This window comes from Lipotes vexillifer, unplaced genomic scaffold (genome assembly GCF_000442215.2).
Source record: "Lipotes vexillifer unplaced genomic scaffold, Lipotes_vexillifer_v1.1 scaffold217, whole genome shotgun sequence".
Classification (NCBI taxonomy): domain Eukaryota; kingdom Metazoa; phylum Chordata; class Mammalia; order Artiodactyla; family Lipotidae; genus Lipotes; species Lipotes vexillifer.
This window is the reverse complement of record NW_006788200.1, coordinates 2,697,043-2,714,132: the sequence shown is the minus strand read 5'-3', so window position 1 is coordinate 2,714,132 and position 17,090 is coordinate 2,697,043. Positions and strand designations below refer to the sequence as shown.

At 52.6% G+C, this 17,090-nt stretch overlaps 1 protein-coding gene across 2 annotated transcripts in view; it reads right to left on the bottom strand.

Annotated features, from left to right (window-relative positions):
* JADE2 (jade family PHD finger 2) overlaps nucleotides 1–17,090 on the bottom strand; it is a 47,501-nt gene that overhangs the window by 25,966 nt on the left and 4,445 nt on the right. Inside the window, exons 1-3 of one of the 2 annotated variants that reach the window (XM_007461363.1) lie at nucleotides 15,659–15,724; nucleotides 12,117–12,174; nucleotides 9,902–9,990 (exon numbers count right to left, since the gene is read on the bottom strand). In XM_007461363.1, coding sequence (XP_007461425.1) covers nucleotides 9,902–9,990; nucleotides 12,117–12,174; nucleotides 15,659–15,724 — 213 coding nt within the window. Of the gene's footprint in view, nucleotides 1–9,901; nucleotides 9,991–12,116; nucleotides 12,175–15,658; nucleotides 15,725–17,090 lie in introns of those variants that run through there. The other variant, XM_007461364.1, reaches the window with a different exon arrangement.

The following is a 17,090-nucleotide window of genomic DNA, read 5'->3' as shown; positions in this document are numbered from 1 at the left end:
GGGGGGGGGGGGAGACGGACGGACAGACAGACAGACAGACAGCTCTTCCCACATTCTGTCTGTCGCCCCCGCCCCAGAGCAACCTCCAAGGCAAGCCTCAGTGGCACTGGCAGTGCCTCACCTGCCCTGGCCGCTCGGCCTCACTGGGTCCTCCACAAAGGGCTGCCGTAGGACCTGGTGGCAGCACTGGACACTGTGTGACTTGCTTTGGTACCAAGTTTCCCAGTGATCATCACATGAGAATCACAAGTTAAAGGAGAGTTCACAGTGTGGAGAGAAGAGAAACCACCTCAAGGAGTCCTCCAGGCCTCAGAGCCAGCTCCGAGCCCACTCCCCTCCCCGGAAGAACCAGCATCCACTGGCCTTCCAGAGGCTCGTGACAAGCCATTCAGTGGTAATCTCTGCCCGCAGGAGGCCCCACCCACTGGCTGTGTGTCTCACTTGAATCTAGGGCTGCAACCACAAGGAAACAACTGAAATGGGCGCACCAAGGGGGCTCAAGGCAGCATCTTGCAGAAAACTAATTAATGTCTGCATCTAGCTAGAGAGGGCCCTGGCTTGCAAAAGGTCAAGTTTCTTGAAGACTCTATTTGCCAATATAATTTAATTGTTAAGGCTAACACCCTAACATTTAATTAGGGTGCCAGTGTGAAAAAATTAAAATAAGATTACGATTAAATGCTAATTAAACAGAAGATGAAATGTGCAAAGATTTCACAGCCCTGATAATTTGCATATCTTATTAGCAAGTAGCAAGACGGCTGATAGAAGAACACAAACTCAGGTACTGGGTGCTTCTGTGGTATCCTTCGGCACCTCCCTTTGCTGGCTGGGGCTGGGTTATTTCCCTCTGGGACCCAGTATAGGACCTGGTGGGGGTAAACTGACCCCACAGTGGACTGGTGACTGTCTCAAAGTTCTCCCAACCCTGGCAAGCCACGTGGTACGACATCTAATACCCTGTTGCTCTGATGCCAAAAGGAACCGCCCAACAGTGAAAGCCTGTCATCTTGCACCGGAAATCAACCGTTCAAGAGCCAAGTGTCACTGTGTGCCCCTCCAAAAAGGCACAGGTGAGTTAGAAACCTCTTGCTGTTCCCTGATCCTGGGCTGTAGTTTAAATGTCACCCCTGAGGGATCACCCTGATCACCCTGACTCAGGGCCACCAACCACCCGACAGAGCCACTTTCCAGCCCATCATCCTGCCTCATGTCTCAGTACTTATACTCCTGAAAATTAACTGGTGTATGCATGTTGCTTGCTTCTTGTCATCTCTCCTGCCACACCTGTCCTATTCTCTGCAACATTCTCAATGCCTGGCAGGGTGACTGGCACATAGTAGGTGCTCAATAAATAGTGACTGAGTGGATGATTAAATGAATGCATGAATAAAAGGGCCCTTCAGGGCCCCCAGCTGGTTCCTTGGCAATGCTTTTTGAACCCCCATGAACAGGTGATACACACCATGGATATATCCAGAGCTGAAATAACCCAACCACGTGGACTGAATGGAGCAAGAGGCAGCCCTAGTCTGTAAGGCACAGAGTGCCAAGCCACACCAGCGGGGGGAGAGGTGGCCCTGACCTAGGAACAGGCTTGGCATTGAGAACTCAAGAGCTGGAAGGGATCCCGTGCTCAATTCAGTCAGGGAGATTCAGGGGAGGGAGGGAGAGAGAGAGAGAGAGAGAGAGAGAGAGAGAGAGAGAGAGAGCGGGAGAGAGAAAGAGTTCAGTCCCAAGAGAGTTGCAAGTTTCATCTGCGGTCATTCAGGCAGCAGGGGGCAGACTGGTTACCTGTGGCCCTTTTCGGCAGAGGACTGATGGAAGCACAGGAAGGGCAGCACCATCTTAATGGTACCAGTGAACACTTAAAGAGCACTGTGTGCCCAGTGCCAGTCTAATGGCTGTTCTTGAATTATTAGTCCCTATACCAACTCTGTGAGGTGGGTGCTACCATTATCCCTATTTTACAGTTGAGAAACCCGGGACTCAGGTTAGTTTAATAATCTACACAAGGTCCTTCATGTTGGAAGTGGCAAAGGAACCCAGACAGACAAACTGGAGCCATTCAGCACCCCTGCACAGCCCCAGCCCCTCTTGGCCACCTGCTCATTGCCAATGCCCTTGAGTTAACCCCAAGCCAAATCAAGTGGTTTCCCCAAGGGCTGGAATATGCAAATCAGACAGTGACCTTTGCAAGTTCCAAGTTCTCCAGTGGCTTTCTACTGTCTTCCCACTGCCCTCAGGCTGAGCTGCAGTCTCCCAGGCCCCACGGCCACAAGGATGCACGGGTAGTCTCCCTCCCAAGTACTTTTCACCCTTGGCACATGAGAGGACCCTGCTGGGACAGTCTTCTCCCCGCCAAAGTGGGGGCAGCCTGTTTCACGCTTAGGGTATTAGTCCAGCCCACATCTGCTCTGGGAAGCCTTCCCTGATGCCAGGCTGAGTTCTGGGCTCCTCTAAACTTCCACAGCCCCTGTACTGGAATCTCCTCGTCTCTTGCTGCAGCAGTGCACGCAGGGCCTGACACATGCTAGGTGCTAACTAAGGCTGAACTACTCAAGAGCCTCCCATGGATCTGCTACCACCTTTCTGGGTAGCTGCCCAAGGCTACAGCCCAGTACTCTGTACCTTCCAAAGGAACCCCTGTACATTCATACAAAACCTGTCCACAAATACAGCAACCCAAACATCTTTCTGTTTTGAACTGCCAAAGGTTAGGCTTTAAAAAAGGCTCGATTATTCTCCTAAAATGCCTCTGAATTATTTATGAAAACTAAATAAGGAATAAAATGGACACTGATGAACTGGAGGCCTTGCCATGGCAAGGAAGTTGGAAGCTGAAAAACAAGCAATTTTCTAAGAATGTGAATGTTTACTATTTTTCTCTCTTGGCAGAAATTGACAAATTGTCTTTAAAGGTCTGCTGCCTAGCAACCAAGTTCTGCTGAGCTGCTTGGGAGATGTTAATTGTAGCTTTCTTCAAACAGTATGAAGGATGTTTAAAGGTCTAAAACTCTAATCTAGTAACCAATGTGAGTGCCAGAGGTGCCAACTCAGCTCTGAAGGGAGCTGAAGGCCCTGCTCTGCCCAGATGCGGGGAAACTGCACGTGGCTTGCCCTCTAGTTCCTTTTCCCAAGACTGAAGACCACAGCATTGAAAAGTCTATAGAGCTTTCTGTACCTATTTCCCCAGAAGAACTAAAAACGGGCTATGCCAGACAGCGCGTCACGTCTGGAGTCTGACATGATGTCCAAAAGCAAATAAAGACAGTGACAAGAGGCAACTTTCACTATGCTACGCTAAGAGTTTCTGTATATGATCACAAGATTTATGAATGTTATTTGAACATTTCATCCTGGGACCTTAGTTTCTGCTTCCTTTTCTCAAGGGTTAAGTATTAACCCCAGACCAAGAGGCACAAGGGGAAGTTCAGTCACTTAAGGAAAAGCTCCAACGCCTATCACAGTTACAGAATATGATGATTTGTGTAATTATTTGTTTAATGTCCATCTCCTCTAATAATCAAGCTGAGAGAGGCAGAGACTGCATGTGTCGTGCTTATCACTATGCCCGTTTGTGGCACAGTGCCTGGCACAGAGCAGGTACTCAAGAAATGCTTGTGGAACAAGGGAGTGAGTAAGTGAATGAACCCCAGGATTGGTCTGAAGTATGACTAAACTCTGAAACTTCCCGTCCTGTCCTCCTAGCAGGGAGAGTGCGGACAGAGGTCTGGCCCAAAGGATTCTTCCAGGTGGAACTCAGGAACTGGTCTTGGTCACTGTCCCAAAGCCAATGAAAATGGCTTTGGCCTGGACTGCCTCTCCTTGACTCTGTCCACATCAAAAGTCCCAATGCAAAGCCAGGAGTGCCCCCTCTCTCTAATCTCCCAAAGGATGTTTGACAGTCTGTCCTGAAAGAGCCAAGTAAAATTACTACCGGTACCTCATTTGAAATCACAGTTTTTTTCTGAGCACCTCATCTCATTAGAAAGAACAGCTAATAGTGAAAAGCGATTGCCCTGTTATAGTATGCCAGGTGCTGTGCTAAATGCTATATATATACAATCTCACCCAATTCATATTACTCCCACTTTACAGATGTGGAGACCAAGACTCAGAGAGGTTAAACCACTTGCCTAAGGTCTGCACTGTCCTTTAACCAATGTAATGCTGCCTGCAAACCAGTCAGCTATTTCTTTTTTTAAAAAAAAATCTCTTTCTTGGGCTGGAAACTGATAAAGAGTATCTCAGCCAAGAGCATACTTAGATACTTAAAATTAGGCCTAAATTCCAGAGAAGGGCTCTGGAAATAGCCTCCCAGTCCCATTCAAGCTACCACTAGGCTAATTTGGTCAGACATTTACACACACACACACACACACACACACTCAACATCTTTCTCTTTCACAAGGATAACAGCACTTCCTGCTCTTAAAGAGAATTTATTGCACACATTTCTTTTGCAAGACAAGTCCCAGAGGCCAGGAGGCCTTTCCAGTTGGCGGGAGCAGCAATGTTTCCAACTATACAAGAAGTGGATTCGGCCCCCCACCCCAGAGGAAGGCAGTGGGAGGTTCAGAGAGCAGGCGCTTAGCCCAGAGGAAGGGCTCCCCTCACTGTCTGCCTGCTTCCCAGGGTAGCAGAGGAACTGTTGGCTAGAAACACTGCTCAAAACCACAGGGGCAAGCAAAAAACTTTTTTTTTTTGGAGCCTCCTGTTTTACCTCTCAAGTTTGGGAGCATTTTGCTACAACATACACCATCATTGTTTTAATATAAAATATGTTATTTCAAACATTTGGGTAACACCTCTGGCTCCTCCAAGAATGCACCTTTATTTACCCTGTGGCTTTGCACCCCAGCACAATCTGGTCACCCTTGCCTTCACCCAGGAAGGAAGAGGTCCATTTTCAAAAGCAAAGGATCAAGCAGATATACTTCATTCTCACTCTCCACTCGCTGCCTTTCCTAGGGAAGGACATCCTTATAGAGGAACTTTCACAGACCCTGGGTCAGAAAGACACTCCACTGGTGGCAGAGGCTGTCCACAGGGTCACCTCCTTCTCCTGGGCCCTGTCCCAGGGGTGAAAGGCTGAGCACTGGTGAAGGGCCCCTGTGGACCTGCAGAGAAGCCCCATTCTCTCATCTAGGGGTATATACAGTTTGTCACCAGGGCCTAAAAAGGAGGCCAGCTCCTGCCCACCCTGTTCTGGGACCATCCAGGCTTCCATCCCAGGGAGGCCAGCTTCACTTCAACTCACGTCTGGGATCTCCCCCACCCTCAGGCTCCACAGGCCTCAGGGCAGGACAGTCACATCTACAGAACAATAACTGCAGGGTCATCTATAGATGATGACACTGAGGCTCAGAGAGAAACTATTACTTGCCCAAGGTCACAGAGCTCCTTAGTGGCAAAGCGGCTGCACCTCTCATAACGGACACTTTCCTGTATAGCACCTGCATCCTGCTAACAGTCAGAGGACAAGCTCCCCAGGGATAGGGCCTGCATTTTCTGTGCCCCTAGCACTAGGCTGGGCCTAGTAGGTGCTCTCAAGTGTCTGCTGAGTTTAATCACTAGTCCTAGGGTCCTAAAGACCTATGTCCCCGCCCACTGGCTGAATTCTGGGGACTCTGACTTCCTGAAAACACAGCTTTCAGCTTTCTACCTCAAGACAGCCTGCCTAGGGGAAACCCTCGCTTCTCGGACTGCCCCTCCATCTGCCTCTCTGCCCCAGGCCTGAGGAAGATACAGCTTCAAAGAGCTGCCTCCAAACCACAGGATGGCCTCCGGGTCTCTTCTCAAACTGCCCTTCCCACCTATGCCAGGCAGAGGGCTTGGCAGAAACCTTCAGTCCCCTGGCTGCTTTGGGAGAAGGGGTGAGCTGCGGGGTGCTCCCACCCACACTCCCAGCCTTTGTTTAGGTCACGGACCCAGGCTGGAAGGCCTTCCCTTCCTCCCTCAACTTCCAGGGAGGACCAAGCCAGAAACTCCTGTCTTAGCAGATCAGGGGAAAAGGTCTATGGCAGTAGCTCTTTTTTTTTTTAAATATCTTTATTGCAGTATAATTGCTTTACAATGTTGCATTAGTTTCTGCTGTATAACAAAGTGAATCAGCTATATGTCCACATATATCCCCATATCCTCTCCCTCTTGAGCCTCCCTCCCACCCTCCCTAACCCACCCCTCTAGGTGGTCACAAAGCATGGAACTGATCTCCCTGTGCTATGCGGCTGCTTCCCACTAGCCATCCATTTTACATTTGGTAGTGTATATATGTCACGGCTACTCTCTCACTTCGTCCCAGCTTCCCCTTCCCCCGCTGTGTCAAGTCCGTTCCCTACGTCTGCGTCTTTATTCCTACCCTATGGCAGTAGTTCTTAAGCCTGGCTTCCAGCAGGAGGGCTGTTAAAAAGTACAGGTACCTGGGGCCCTACTCCAGAACATTTAAGTCAGAATTCTTGGGAATGATAAGGGTTGGGGGTCTGATATTGGTATTCAAAAAAATAATCTCTGGTCTGTGATCTCTATAAGGCTCTCACAGATATGACCCACTAAGTTATGTTCATGCTATTTGGTGAGACAGGCCAGGCCAGAAACCCAAGGCCTCAGCACGGTTTATGTACTAATATCACCTCCCCAACCAGGCTAATCCCTTCCTCTCCTTCAGGACTAGCCTGGCCGACTTAAGCCCCAAGGGACAGATCTCAGCTCTGTTGGGATCCCGCTGGCAGGCAGAGCAGAGGAAGGCAGCAGCCTGTGTGCTTGGGGTCAGCCCCACCTTTCCCCTCCACTGCCAAACGGGATCCTGGGGCCAACTTCAGACCTAGTGTACTCCCACCAAAAATCCTAACCCAGCCTCCCAGGAATCCCAGGGCCTGTTCTTTCAGCCCCCAGTACTGAGGCCTGCAGTCCCCTTTTACTCAGGATGAGGGAGGCCACCCACTGGTTAAGGGCCAGAAGGGAAGCTGGGCCTCAAGGCTTCGGCCCTGTCCAGGGTCCTGACTCCTGGTCAGATCACTTGGTTCCAGCCTGGGGCACCTCCCTCTGGTGTATAGCGCGCTCCTTGATCTGCACCCTCAGAGTGCACAGGTCATTCCAGGGGCAGCCCTGCCAGCGTCGCCTAAACCCAACCCCAGCTCTTTCCATAGCTGGTGGCTTCTCTACGTGCCAGTGCTGCTGCTATGCCAAATACTCCTAATCCTCAAGTCGCCACCCATCAATGTCCACCTTCACAGATGAGGAGACAAAGTAAACCATGGGTCCCGTGGCTCTGCAGCCACCAGGAAGGGACTCCTGCACCACACACATCAACGTGCAAGCACTGAGGCCGGGAGCTTGGGCCAGACTGGGAGCAGACCGTGTGAGCAGCCTGAAAACGACCCCACCGGCTTCTTACTCTGGGGACTGAGCAGAAGGGACTCCAGATGCCCTTTCACCAGGTGTCCATAGCCCTCAGCCCCCAGCTCCAGCAGATTATAAAGGCCTTTCTCTCCAGCCCATGCACAGAAAGAGAAGACACAGCCCAGTGAAGAGATTTACTGCAAACGTTATCTGCCGCCAAATCCTCGCTTTCATCTCCGCCTTCTCATGAGCCAAATAATTTGGAAGCTTTCATTGATGGTTTCCTCTCTGCCCCACGATAACTTGGAATTTATGCCGGCTATGGCTCAGCCTCCTCACTTAGGGGACGAGGGAAACCTCGCAGGCTGCTCTCCAGCCTGCTGTGGGAGGAAAAGCCTGTCCTTGGCGACAGTTCAAGGCAGGGAAGACTTCCTCAGCTCTCCTGGAGCCTAAGGCTTGAGGGCGGGTGTCTCCAGTCAGGCCTCAGAGCCCCCTGCAGAGGCTCCTGGGTTTGAACCCAGGGACGTGCATGGCCAGTCCCCAGCAGGGCTGGGGATCAACACCCTTGCAATGGTTTGACTCTATTTTTAGGTGGGGAAAGGTTCAAAGGCCCTGCGCTGGAAAACCCAAGAGGCAGGGGAATTTTCAGCCCCATGCAAATTACCCTTTCCCCTCAGTCTTTGCTTGACACCTGTTTCCCCCCAGCCTGCCTGCCTGCCTATCCCCGGTGTAGATGGCAGCACTGCCCCAGGGATCTCCGCCCTGAGAGGAGGCCCTGCCTCCCACTGGGGCTTGAAGGGGGAGTCAGGGGAAGGGATTAAGCCAGCCCCAGGGCCTCCCCAGAACTTCCCCTCTTTTCTCCAATCTGAATAGCCCCTGAAAGCAGGGGGCAGGTGGGATTCTGAGAGGCAGGTTCCTCAGCTCCAAAACAGGCAGAACAATTCCTGCCTTCCAGGACCAGGAAGGCACAAAAGATGGCTATTGTTTTACTAATCCAACCCTAGTAGTAATTGGGAGCCCCTGCAGCTCTCAAGATGGGGGTGGGGTTAGAGGGGTGGAGGGGTGGTCCCAGGGACTCCCAGGGCCCTAGCACACTCTGCATCCTACTTCCCAGTGCACACGAGCACGTGCCTTCCACCCACTGAGCAGGGCTAGACCAGGAGGTGCCAAGAGCCTCAAGAACAGCATCCTCCCATGCCCACCTCACCCCTTGCTTTCATTCCAGTCCTGGAGATTGCATTCCTGGAGATATTTCCTTCCATCTCCACCCTTCCCCTAATAGGGCCAAGGGAGGATACTAGGTTGGGGGATGGGAATGGGAGGTTTCAGGTCTCAAAGGTGTCCCCACCCCCAACCCCACAAAAGGAGAGTCCCAGGGTAGGCCAGCTCCCGGAGAAGGCGGGGAGTCCTTTTTCAAATGCAAGGTTTTTCCGGAAGACCCCCTCTAGGGACTGGCTAATGATAGCAGCTCCAGGATGGCCCCTGCAGTGAGGGAGGGGAGAGGAGGTTGCCAGGCTCAGAACAAAGATATCCTCCCTCAACCCGGGCCAAGTGCTCTGCCCCAGAACTCTAAGCCTTCCCACCCTTGGCGCGGTTGGCCCCAAGAACCTCACATCTTGGCTGTATAACCTTAGGATCCTCAATTTCCTTATTATAACAGGAGGGTTAAAAAAGTAGTGTCTAGCCCAGTGCCTGGCTACTCTGTGCGCTGCAGAACAATCTCTTTCTTAAGGGTCAGATTCAAAAGCAACCCCCTTCTTGGATACTCAATGCTCTGGCAGCCTCATTTGTGCCAAGGGTCTCTTCTGTGCCCAGTGCAACGCATTAAAGGCCTAAGAGGGAGCGATGAGGCTCTAGGATGCAATTTTTCAGGGGCTGCAGAGGCAGGATCGCATGTCCATTTGTCTACCCACCCCCAAAGCCCTTCTCCACAGCTCCAGAGGCCATAAGTACCACTACCTGTCCCAAGAAACAGCGTCAAAGTAAGGAAGGCTTAAAGGGCAGATGCATGTGAAATGGGCATAATAAGGAGTGGATGACCTAACTGGATGACTTTGAGGACTCCACCTTTCATCCCGACATCAGCAAATCCTGTCACTCTTGTCTCAACCTCCAGAATGTCCCAGATCCTACTGTTTCTTACTCTACTGCCATCACTCAGCTCTAAGCCACCATCATTTCTCTCCTGGACAACTGCCAAAGAATCCTCCCCGCTCCCACCCTTGCCCCTCATATTCCCTTCTCCTCACAGCAGCCAGTGGGACCCTTCATTAAAACAGCAGACTATATTATTACCCTGCTTATGATCCTTGAAAGGCTTCTCCTCTCACTCAGATCAATAGGAACATCTTTACAACAACCTACAAGGTTATGAGAACTGGCTCCCCCACCCCTTCCTCCCATCCACTCTACTCAACCATACTGGTCTTGTTCTGCAATGACTGCACCCTCTGCCAGGAATCCTCTCCCCCCCATATACCTGCACTTCCCCCATACATCCCTCCCTCTCCTTTCCACCTCTGTTTCATCTTTCTCCAGGATACTTGTCACTACCCACCTCTGAGGGTTTCTTTTCGTTCTGCCGGGGCCAGCCTGATTTGGTGCTGCTGGGCAGTTTGGAGCATCTTGATGCAGATGTAGCGTGACCTGCAGAGAGAGCACAGCCCATGAGGGGCCCCTGGAAGGCCAGGAACACCACCCACCCATGTCCAAGGACAGGAGGTCTGTCAGGAAAGCTCTGGCTTGAATGTTCAGGAGGCGGAGACCTCTGTAAGCACCTGGTGGACTGTCCCTGCTCTGGGCCTTTCCAACAATGAATGGGACATGATGCCTCCTCTAACCACCAACCAGAAGACGCCTGGGAGGTGAAAGGCAGTTGGACAAGGACTCAGTATTAGCTTCCTGTGTGTGATCCATGACAAATCCCTCGCCCTCTCTGGTCCTCTGCTTCCCCCTTGGTGAAAGAGGGCTATAATAAGCCTTCTGTGGCCAGTCTCCACCCCCACTGCTGATTAGACACTCTGGGATGATGCCCAGTGGGTATGCAGAGGCGAGACAAGGTAGTGGGAAGACTGCTGCTCTAAAGTAGACCCACAGACTAACCTTGAGCCCTGGCTCAGCCACTTACTAGCGCCTCATCCTGGACGAATGACTTAGTCTCTCTGAGCCTCAGCTTGCTTTTCTATAAAATGGGGGCAGAGAATAACTATCTTCAAAGAGTTGTTGTGAGAGTTAAATGATATCATGCCTGTAAAGTCTTGGCACGGTCCCTGGCACACAGCGCTGCCTTGATAAAGATTACCTATTATATCACTAGGGTCTAGAGGCCCTCGCTGGACTACACTCAGGTTGGCCCCCACTCCTATGGGTCAAAGGAGCAGCAGCTACGGATGGGTAGTGGTGGGGACTGGTGAAAAGGGAGGATGCCTCAGCCTGGCCCAACTCCAATGCAGAAACAGGGCTCAGCTGCCCAGATGCTCTCCCTTGCGGGCGCCTGGCCCTCAAGGGTTCCTTTGCCTGAAATAAAGTTAGAAGCAGAGGATGCAGTTCTTCTTGGCTCTACTGAAACAGGCCACAGGCAGCGTGACTGCAGCCACAAAGGGCCGGACGCTGTGATCTACTGCTGCAGGGAGGAACAGCGGGCCAGGTCAGACACCAGAGCCAAGCTGAGTAAACAGACCCCAAAGGACACTGAGTGAAACCTGGAGGGAGAGAAGGGGCTGGGACCTGATTTCTCATTCTAGTGCATGTATCCTCAGGCTCCGGGGGATTAGAGAACTCCGTGAGCTCTAAGGGGCCTTGGAGATCTCCCCAATCCCAGTTGCTCACCGTGTACGTGAACAAACTAAGGGCTACAGCTGCAGGGCTCCAGGCCCGGCCTCCCTGGCAGCGCAGGCTCTTCCTCGGCCTGGGCTTTCACCAGAGGACACCGCTAAGTGGGATCTTCCTGGCAGAGTGTCTCTCCTACACAGGGCAGAATGGAACTCTTTACTCCGACTGGCTCATGCAGGCCCAGGTTCCTAGGGCATCTAAGAAGAGCTGCCTTCTAGTACCAGAAAAAAGCCCTCCCTGACACAAACCTCCCTTTTCGCCTCCGTATTTCAGAAGAGGCTCCCTAAGCCCCATTTTCTCTGTAACAGTGCCCCCCCCCCCACATCGAGGGCTGGCACACCGGGCCCCCACACAAGTCTACCCTGAGGTTCTGTTGCCAAGATCCCATGAAGGTCAGACTCCTTCATTAATATTTTTCAGCAAACATTTACTGATCACCTATTATGTGCCCGATCTAGCTGGATACAGCAGTCAGCAAGACATGACCCCTCTTATCAAGGAGCTTACCTTAATAAGGAAATGGTACTTGGTCAGGAAATGATACTTATCAGGTCACTATAATGAAGAGTGACAGGTTTTTTTATCTGTTGTGTGGACACTTCTACAGGGCCCTGACTCAACGGCAGGACCAGAGGGAGAGGGGTGTGTTCCTAGCAGCCAAGAACAGCATAGGCAAAGGCCCAGAGGGGAGTTGATCTGTTCCAACCAGAGCAAAACACATGGGGCTGAGAGCTAGAGGGTAAAGGGGAGTAGAGTAAAGAGGACAGCAAGGCCCTGGAGGCCATAGTGGTGTGGGGATTTTCTTAGGAGCAGAGGGACCTGGCCTGATTTATGCTTTCATCAACACTGAGACCATGGGGCAGCGTCCCCCGATCTGGGCCTGTGGGCCTGATAATTATGCAAACACTTTCCCTGTAGGAGCCCCAGATGGAAGGCCTTACTGTCGGTGGTGTCAGAGTTGTCGCTGCTGATGGAGTACTTTCGCCTCTTCTCTTCCATCTGCAATGAAAGGCAGGCCCCATTATACTCACAGGCGGCTTGGGAAATCCTCAATCTCTCAGAAAATTGCCCAATAACCTACCTCCCCACACTCACCGCACTGCAGAGAAAGAGTGAGAACAAGGTGGTGCCCTAGGCTTCTCCTCACTAGCCTCACCCTCTCCCCGCCCATCTACATGGGCCCTGGGGCTGGGAGAGGGGGCGGCATCTCCCACCTCCTGAGCCCAGAGCCTCAGACAACGGAGAGTCTGGTCAAAGACGAGGGAGGGCAAGGGGGGTCAGCAGCCCCAGAATGAACAGAGACCAGGACCTGCCCAGTGCCAGCTTCCACGCAAGGAAACCCAGGGCCACCGAAGAATCCACTCTCACCTGCAAGTTACAAGTGGTACCCTGCTGGGTGCTGAGGAGGGAGGGCACAGGAAACAAGACTGACTCTTCCAGGAGGACCAGGTTATCGGAGTTGAGGGACAAGCCAGTCCAGACAGCGCAGCCCCAGAATGAACAGAGACCAGGACCTGCCCAGTGCCAGCTTCCACGCAAGGAAACCCAGGGCCACCGAAGAATCCACTCTCACCTGCAAGTTACAAGTGGTACCCTGCTGGGTGCTGAGGAGGGAGGGCACAGGAAACAAGACTGACTCTTCCAGGAGGACCAGGTTATCGGAGGGGAGGAAAAAGCCAGTCCAGACAGCACTGAGGGCGCATACTGAGAGCGGCAGCCAGAGGGGTGTGGAAATGGGGTGGGGGCAGGGAGGCTGCAAGCTGGGTCCCTGAGCCACACCGGGCCCAGGGTGAATGGGCTGGGCTGCCCTCCCTCCCCTCAATGTCCTTCTCCAGATAAAAGAAAAAACCAACTTTCTCTCCACTGCAATATTTAACTTCGAGGTAGGAAGGGCAGCTCTCCCACACTGAGCTCTTTCCCCTACCCATGCTATCTCAGGTCCTAACAACCTGGGGAGTTGTGAGCTATTAGCTTCTCTTACGGAGGAGGCTCAGTGCCTTGTCCTTCTAGTGACTGGCTGAACTGGGATTTGAATCCACGTGGTCTGATCCCTGAGCGCACACTGAGCTGCCTTTGTGCCCTCGTCAGCTCCTGCCTCTTGGAACTGCTTTCCCACTATTTCCTCTAATCCTGCAGAGTCCTGGGTGGCAGAGCCTGCTCTTGTCCCCTCTTGGAGGGGAGCACACTGAGTGGCTTGTTAACCTGCCCCGGGTCTCACAGCTAGTCAGTGGCCGAGTCCTAACGTGAGAAGAGACCTGGGGCTCAGGGCCCAGAGTGCTTTCCACCGTGCTCCTGTCAGTCTAGACCCTGGGCTGCCTCACTGTCCACAGCAAAGGACAAGGAGCCAGTGTCAGTAGGGAAGAAGCCCCGCTGCCCGTCCCAGCTGCAGGCCAGCCAGGCTCCCCACCCCCACTCGGAATCCCATCTGCCACCTGCTGTCATCCCAAGTCTGCTCATGTCCAAGCCTGGGGGTCACCTGATTTGACTGTGGCCCTGCAGAGACCAGGGAGCATTGGCTCTCTAAGGTGGGGTGTGACTACCCAGAACTCTGAGCTACTCAGAAGTACTCTCCTGCCTCATACTTGACCTTAGCCAGGAGCTTCTCTCCACCCCTGCGTCCTCAGTAGCAGGATCAGGATGACAGGAAGGTTCATTGGGGCTGCTTGCTGCCCAGCTCCAAAGGTGCAGGCAAAGTGCTCTCTAGAGGGTGTGGGGGTATGGAGGGATGCCTGGTGGTAGCATGGATGCCAAGGAGGCAGGAACAAGAGCTAAAACTGCTAAGCACCCACTGCTTGGGGAGGGGGTGCGTCCTGGTACACAGGGACCTCACTGAGGCCTCAGAACAGCCCTTTGGTGCTGGTGGGCCTGATGGCCGCTTCCCTTTTGCAGCTGAGGAAAATGAAGCTCAGAGGTTAAGTGACTTGCCCAAGATCACAGTGCTCGTAAGAGGTCTGACTCAGGAGACCATGTTCTTGACCTTCAGGCTACCCTGCCTCTGTGCAGCGGAGTGCAAGCAGCCCAGTGGCTCAGGTCATACACTGAATGGGGCAATAATGCTCCACCACCCACAGCTGCCCATCCTTGCTATCCTCCGGGGTCTGAGTGTGATGAGGTGACTTTAACCGAACTCTTGACTCTAGCCTACATCTTGCCAACCCAGCCCCGTCACAGGTAGAGCAGGAGCAGGGGGAGAGGTGCTCTAAGTGCACCCACCTGTTTTCTCCTGCAATCCTCTATGTGAATTGCATTTCTCTTCATTTCCAGAAAAGGGGCACTTGCAAGCCAGGCTCTCTCACAGCATATAAAGCAGGAGCACTGGATTCAGGGAGGCCAAGTTCAAATCCTACCTGCGCCCCTCACTAGACCAGGGACCTTGGAAAAGACACACCTCTCAAAGGACACAAACTGGATCTGGAATTTTACATAAATCTCCTGAACTTAAAATGTTGGCAACTGATTCAGATTTTTAAAACACTTTGAGAGGGCCAAACTAAACACATCTGTGGGCCAGAATCAGCTGGTGAGTAAATGAGAGCAGTATAAAGCCCTCAGCACGGTGGCTGGCGCTCCGTATGAGTGCTGATTCTTAATTCCACAGCGGACTCGGGCCAGGTGGACAGTCCTCCTAACCAGCGCCCACCTGAAGGCCTCCTCAGCGAGGCAGTGAGCCTGTACAGTAAGCAAGGTCCCCTACAACAGGACCTCTTGACTTCTCACTGCCTAGGACCAGAGTGCCCCGTCGGCGTGCAGACCTGCACCCCACCCTCAGCCAGCCGCCCGTCCTACCTGCCCTCCGTGAAACACCCCAGAGTCCTCCTTAGCAGGGTGTTATTAAGGGAGCAGATTCTGCGGTGGCTTAACTGGAATAATAACTAGGCTTCAGAGGGAAACCACCGCTTTGCTTCTTTCCTTTGAACCAAGTCTGTTCCAAAGGCCTCCCTGCCTCAGGTGAGCCTCCACTGTCAGTGGCTAATGAAGCCCCAGATGAGGCCTGGGCTCCCCTGCGGCATAGCCTTTTGCCCCATGAAGGCCCTCTCCAACCCAGCGAAGGAGCCAGGGAGGACCCTTTTACCAAAGCTGAAATCCAGGGCTATACATGCAGGTGGGGGACGGGAGTGCCAAGACATGGTCTTGGCCTCTGGTTTTCCTTTTCCACTGCCTCCCCCAACCTCTCCCAAAGCAAGCTCTGCTCTGGGAAAATACCTCAGGGTCACAAGGCACTTGCTTTTAGGGGCAGGAAGTGCTCCTGAAACCTTACCTACAAAGAAGATTCTGGGAAAGAAAGCGTCCCCTTTTCCTGCCATTGCCACCAGTGCACTTGCACTCCCACACCATCCCCAGCACGGAGACACACACGGCTCTCCTTCGGGTCCCCTCTTTGAGTCCCCTCAATGAGCAGCAGCCCACAGCCTCCTCCGCCCCACCGCCAACGCTTGCAAGTCCAGTGGGCGCTCCCTCCAGGACACAGTGAGAATCCACCCACATTTCCCCTATCTCTACTGCTACCATACTGGTCCAAGCCAGTCTCATCTCTTGCAGGACTCCTCATTCATCTTCCAGCTTCCGCTATGGCTCCCTCATAATCCAAGATCCACACAGCAGCCAGAATAATCTTCAAAAAGCATAAATCAGATCATGTCATGCCCTATTTAAAATCTTTCAAAGGTTTCCTGCTGCTCAAAGGGCAAAACTCAAGCTCCTGACCATAAGACCCTACGTGATCTTACCCCTGCCTACCACATACTGACCACCGCCCCCATCCCCACCACTTCCCAGCCAAACTGGCCTCCTTTCATTTCCCGAAACAAACCAAACAGTCCATGAGTCAAGACCTGTGCGCAGGTGTGCTCTCTGCCTGGAATGGTCTACGCAGCCTAGGCACGTCTGACTTTTCATCCTTCAAGTTTCGGCTTAAACGCCACAGAGGTCTATGCCAGCTGCCTTATCTACAGAAAGCCCACCAGCCAACCAGTCAGCTTCCTCAGAGCGCCCGTCACAATCTGTGTCTGTTGAGCTGCTTGTTGAATGTCCTTCTCCTTGGGAATATACGTTCCACGAGAGTAAAAAGCGCAACTGTTTGGATCCCTGCTGGCGCCCCAGCACATAACAGGGACTTGGTACACGTGGAGTGCCGGGTGTGTTCTTGTCTCCTCCCTCTAGAAGTGTGGGACCACACAGCCCAGCTGGCCTGCTCGCAGCTTGCGGGAGCAAAGACCCCAGCCCAAGATTTCGTCCCGTTTGCATAGCCCGCCTTCCCTGTCTTAACCTCACACATTTTCCAGGAGGCTTTGTTTGGTTGGGCTCCTGGCTAATGATCAATGTCAACTCAGTAACAGGGCAGCAGTTTGGTGGCAGATGTTTTCTTGGCAACACTAGCCATTGGTCTTAGTAGGGGCCTCGGGTCTGGACTTGAAACACCAATGCCCAATGCCAGCCCCCTTTTAAAGACCTCTCCACAAATAAACTCAAATAAACACCCTGGGCCTCCATTAACGCCCTTCCAGCTGACCCTGGAAACAGTGGGCCTTTCAGGCCTGCTACTGCAGCAGCTCCCTAGGCAGTTAAAACACCCCAACCTGGCCTCTGGCCTCTCCTCTCTGGGGGCCACCAGGCCTCCCCAGCCTGCCACCATACGCAGCAGGATTTCGTCTTCCTCCTTAAAAAAAGGGGGGTGGGGAGGCTTTCAAGCAGGCAATTTACCATTCCAGACACAATCTTTCAAAGAGAAACAAAAACTCTCCCTGTCTGAGGCAGACCACTAAGGCGTGTATGTAATAAGATGCTAATACAATTTAATCATATTTCGGCTGGAAAACCTGTCCTCAGAGCCTGCTTGTGTCGGGAAGGCCAGACTTTCAGAAAACAAGAGCTGCACACTCTTAAACCATTTTAAACGGGGGTCAGAGCACCACTCT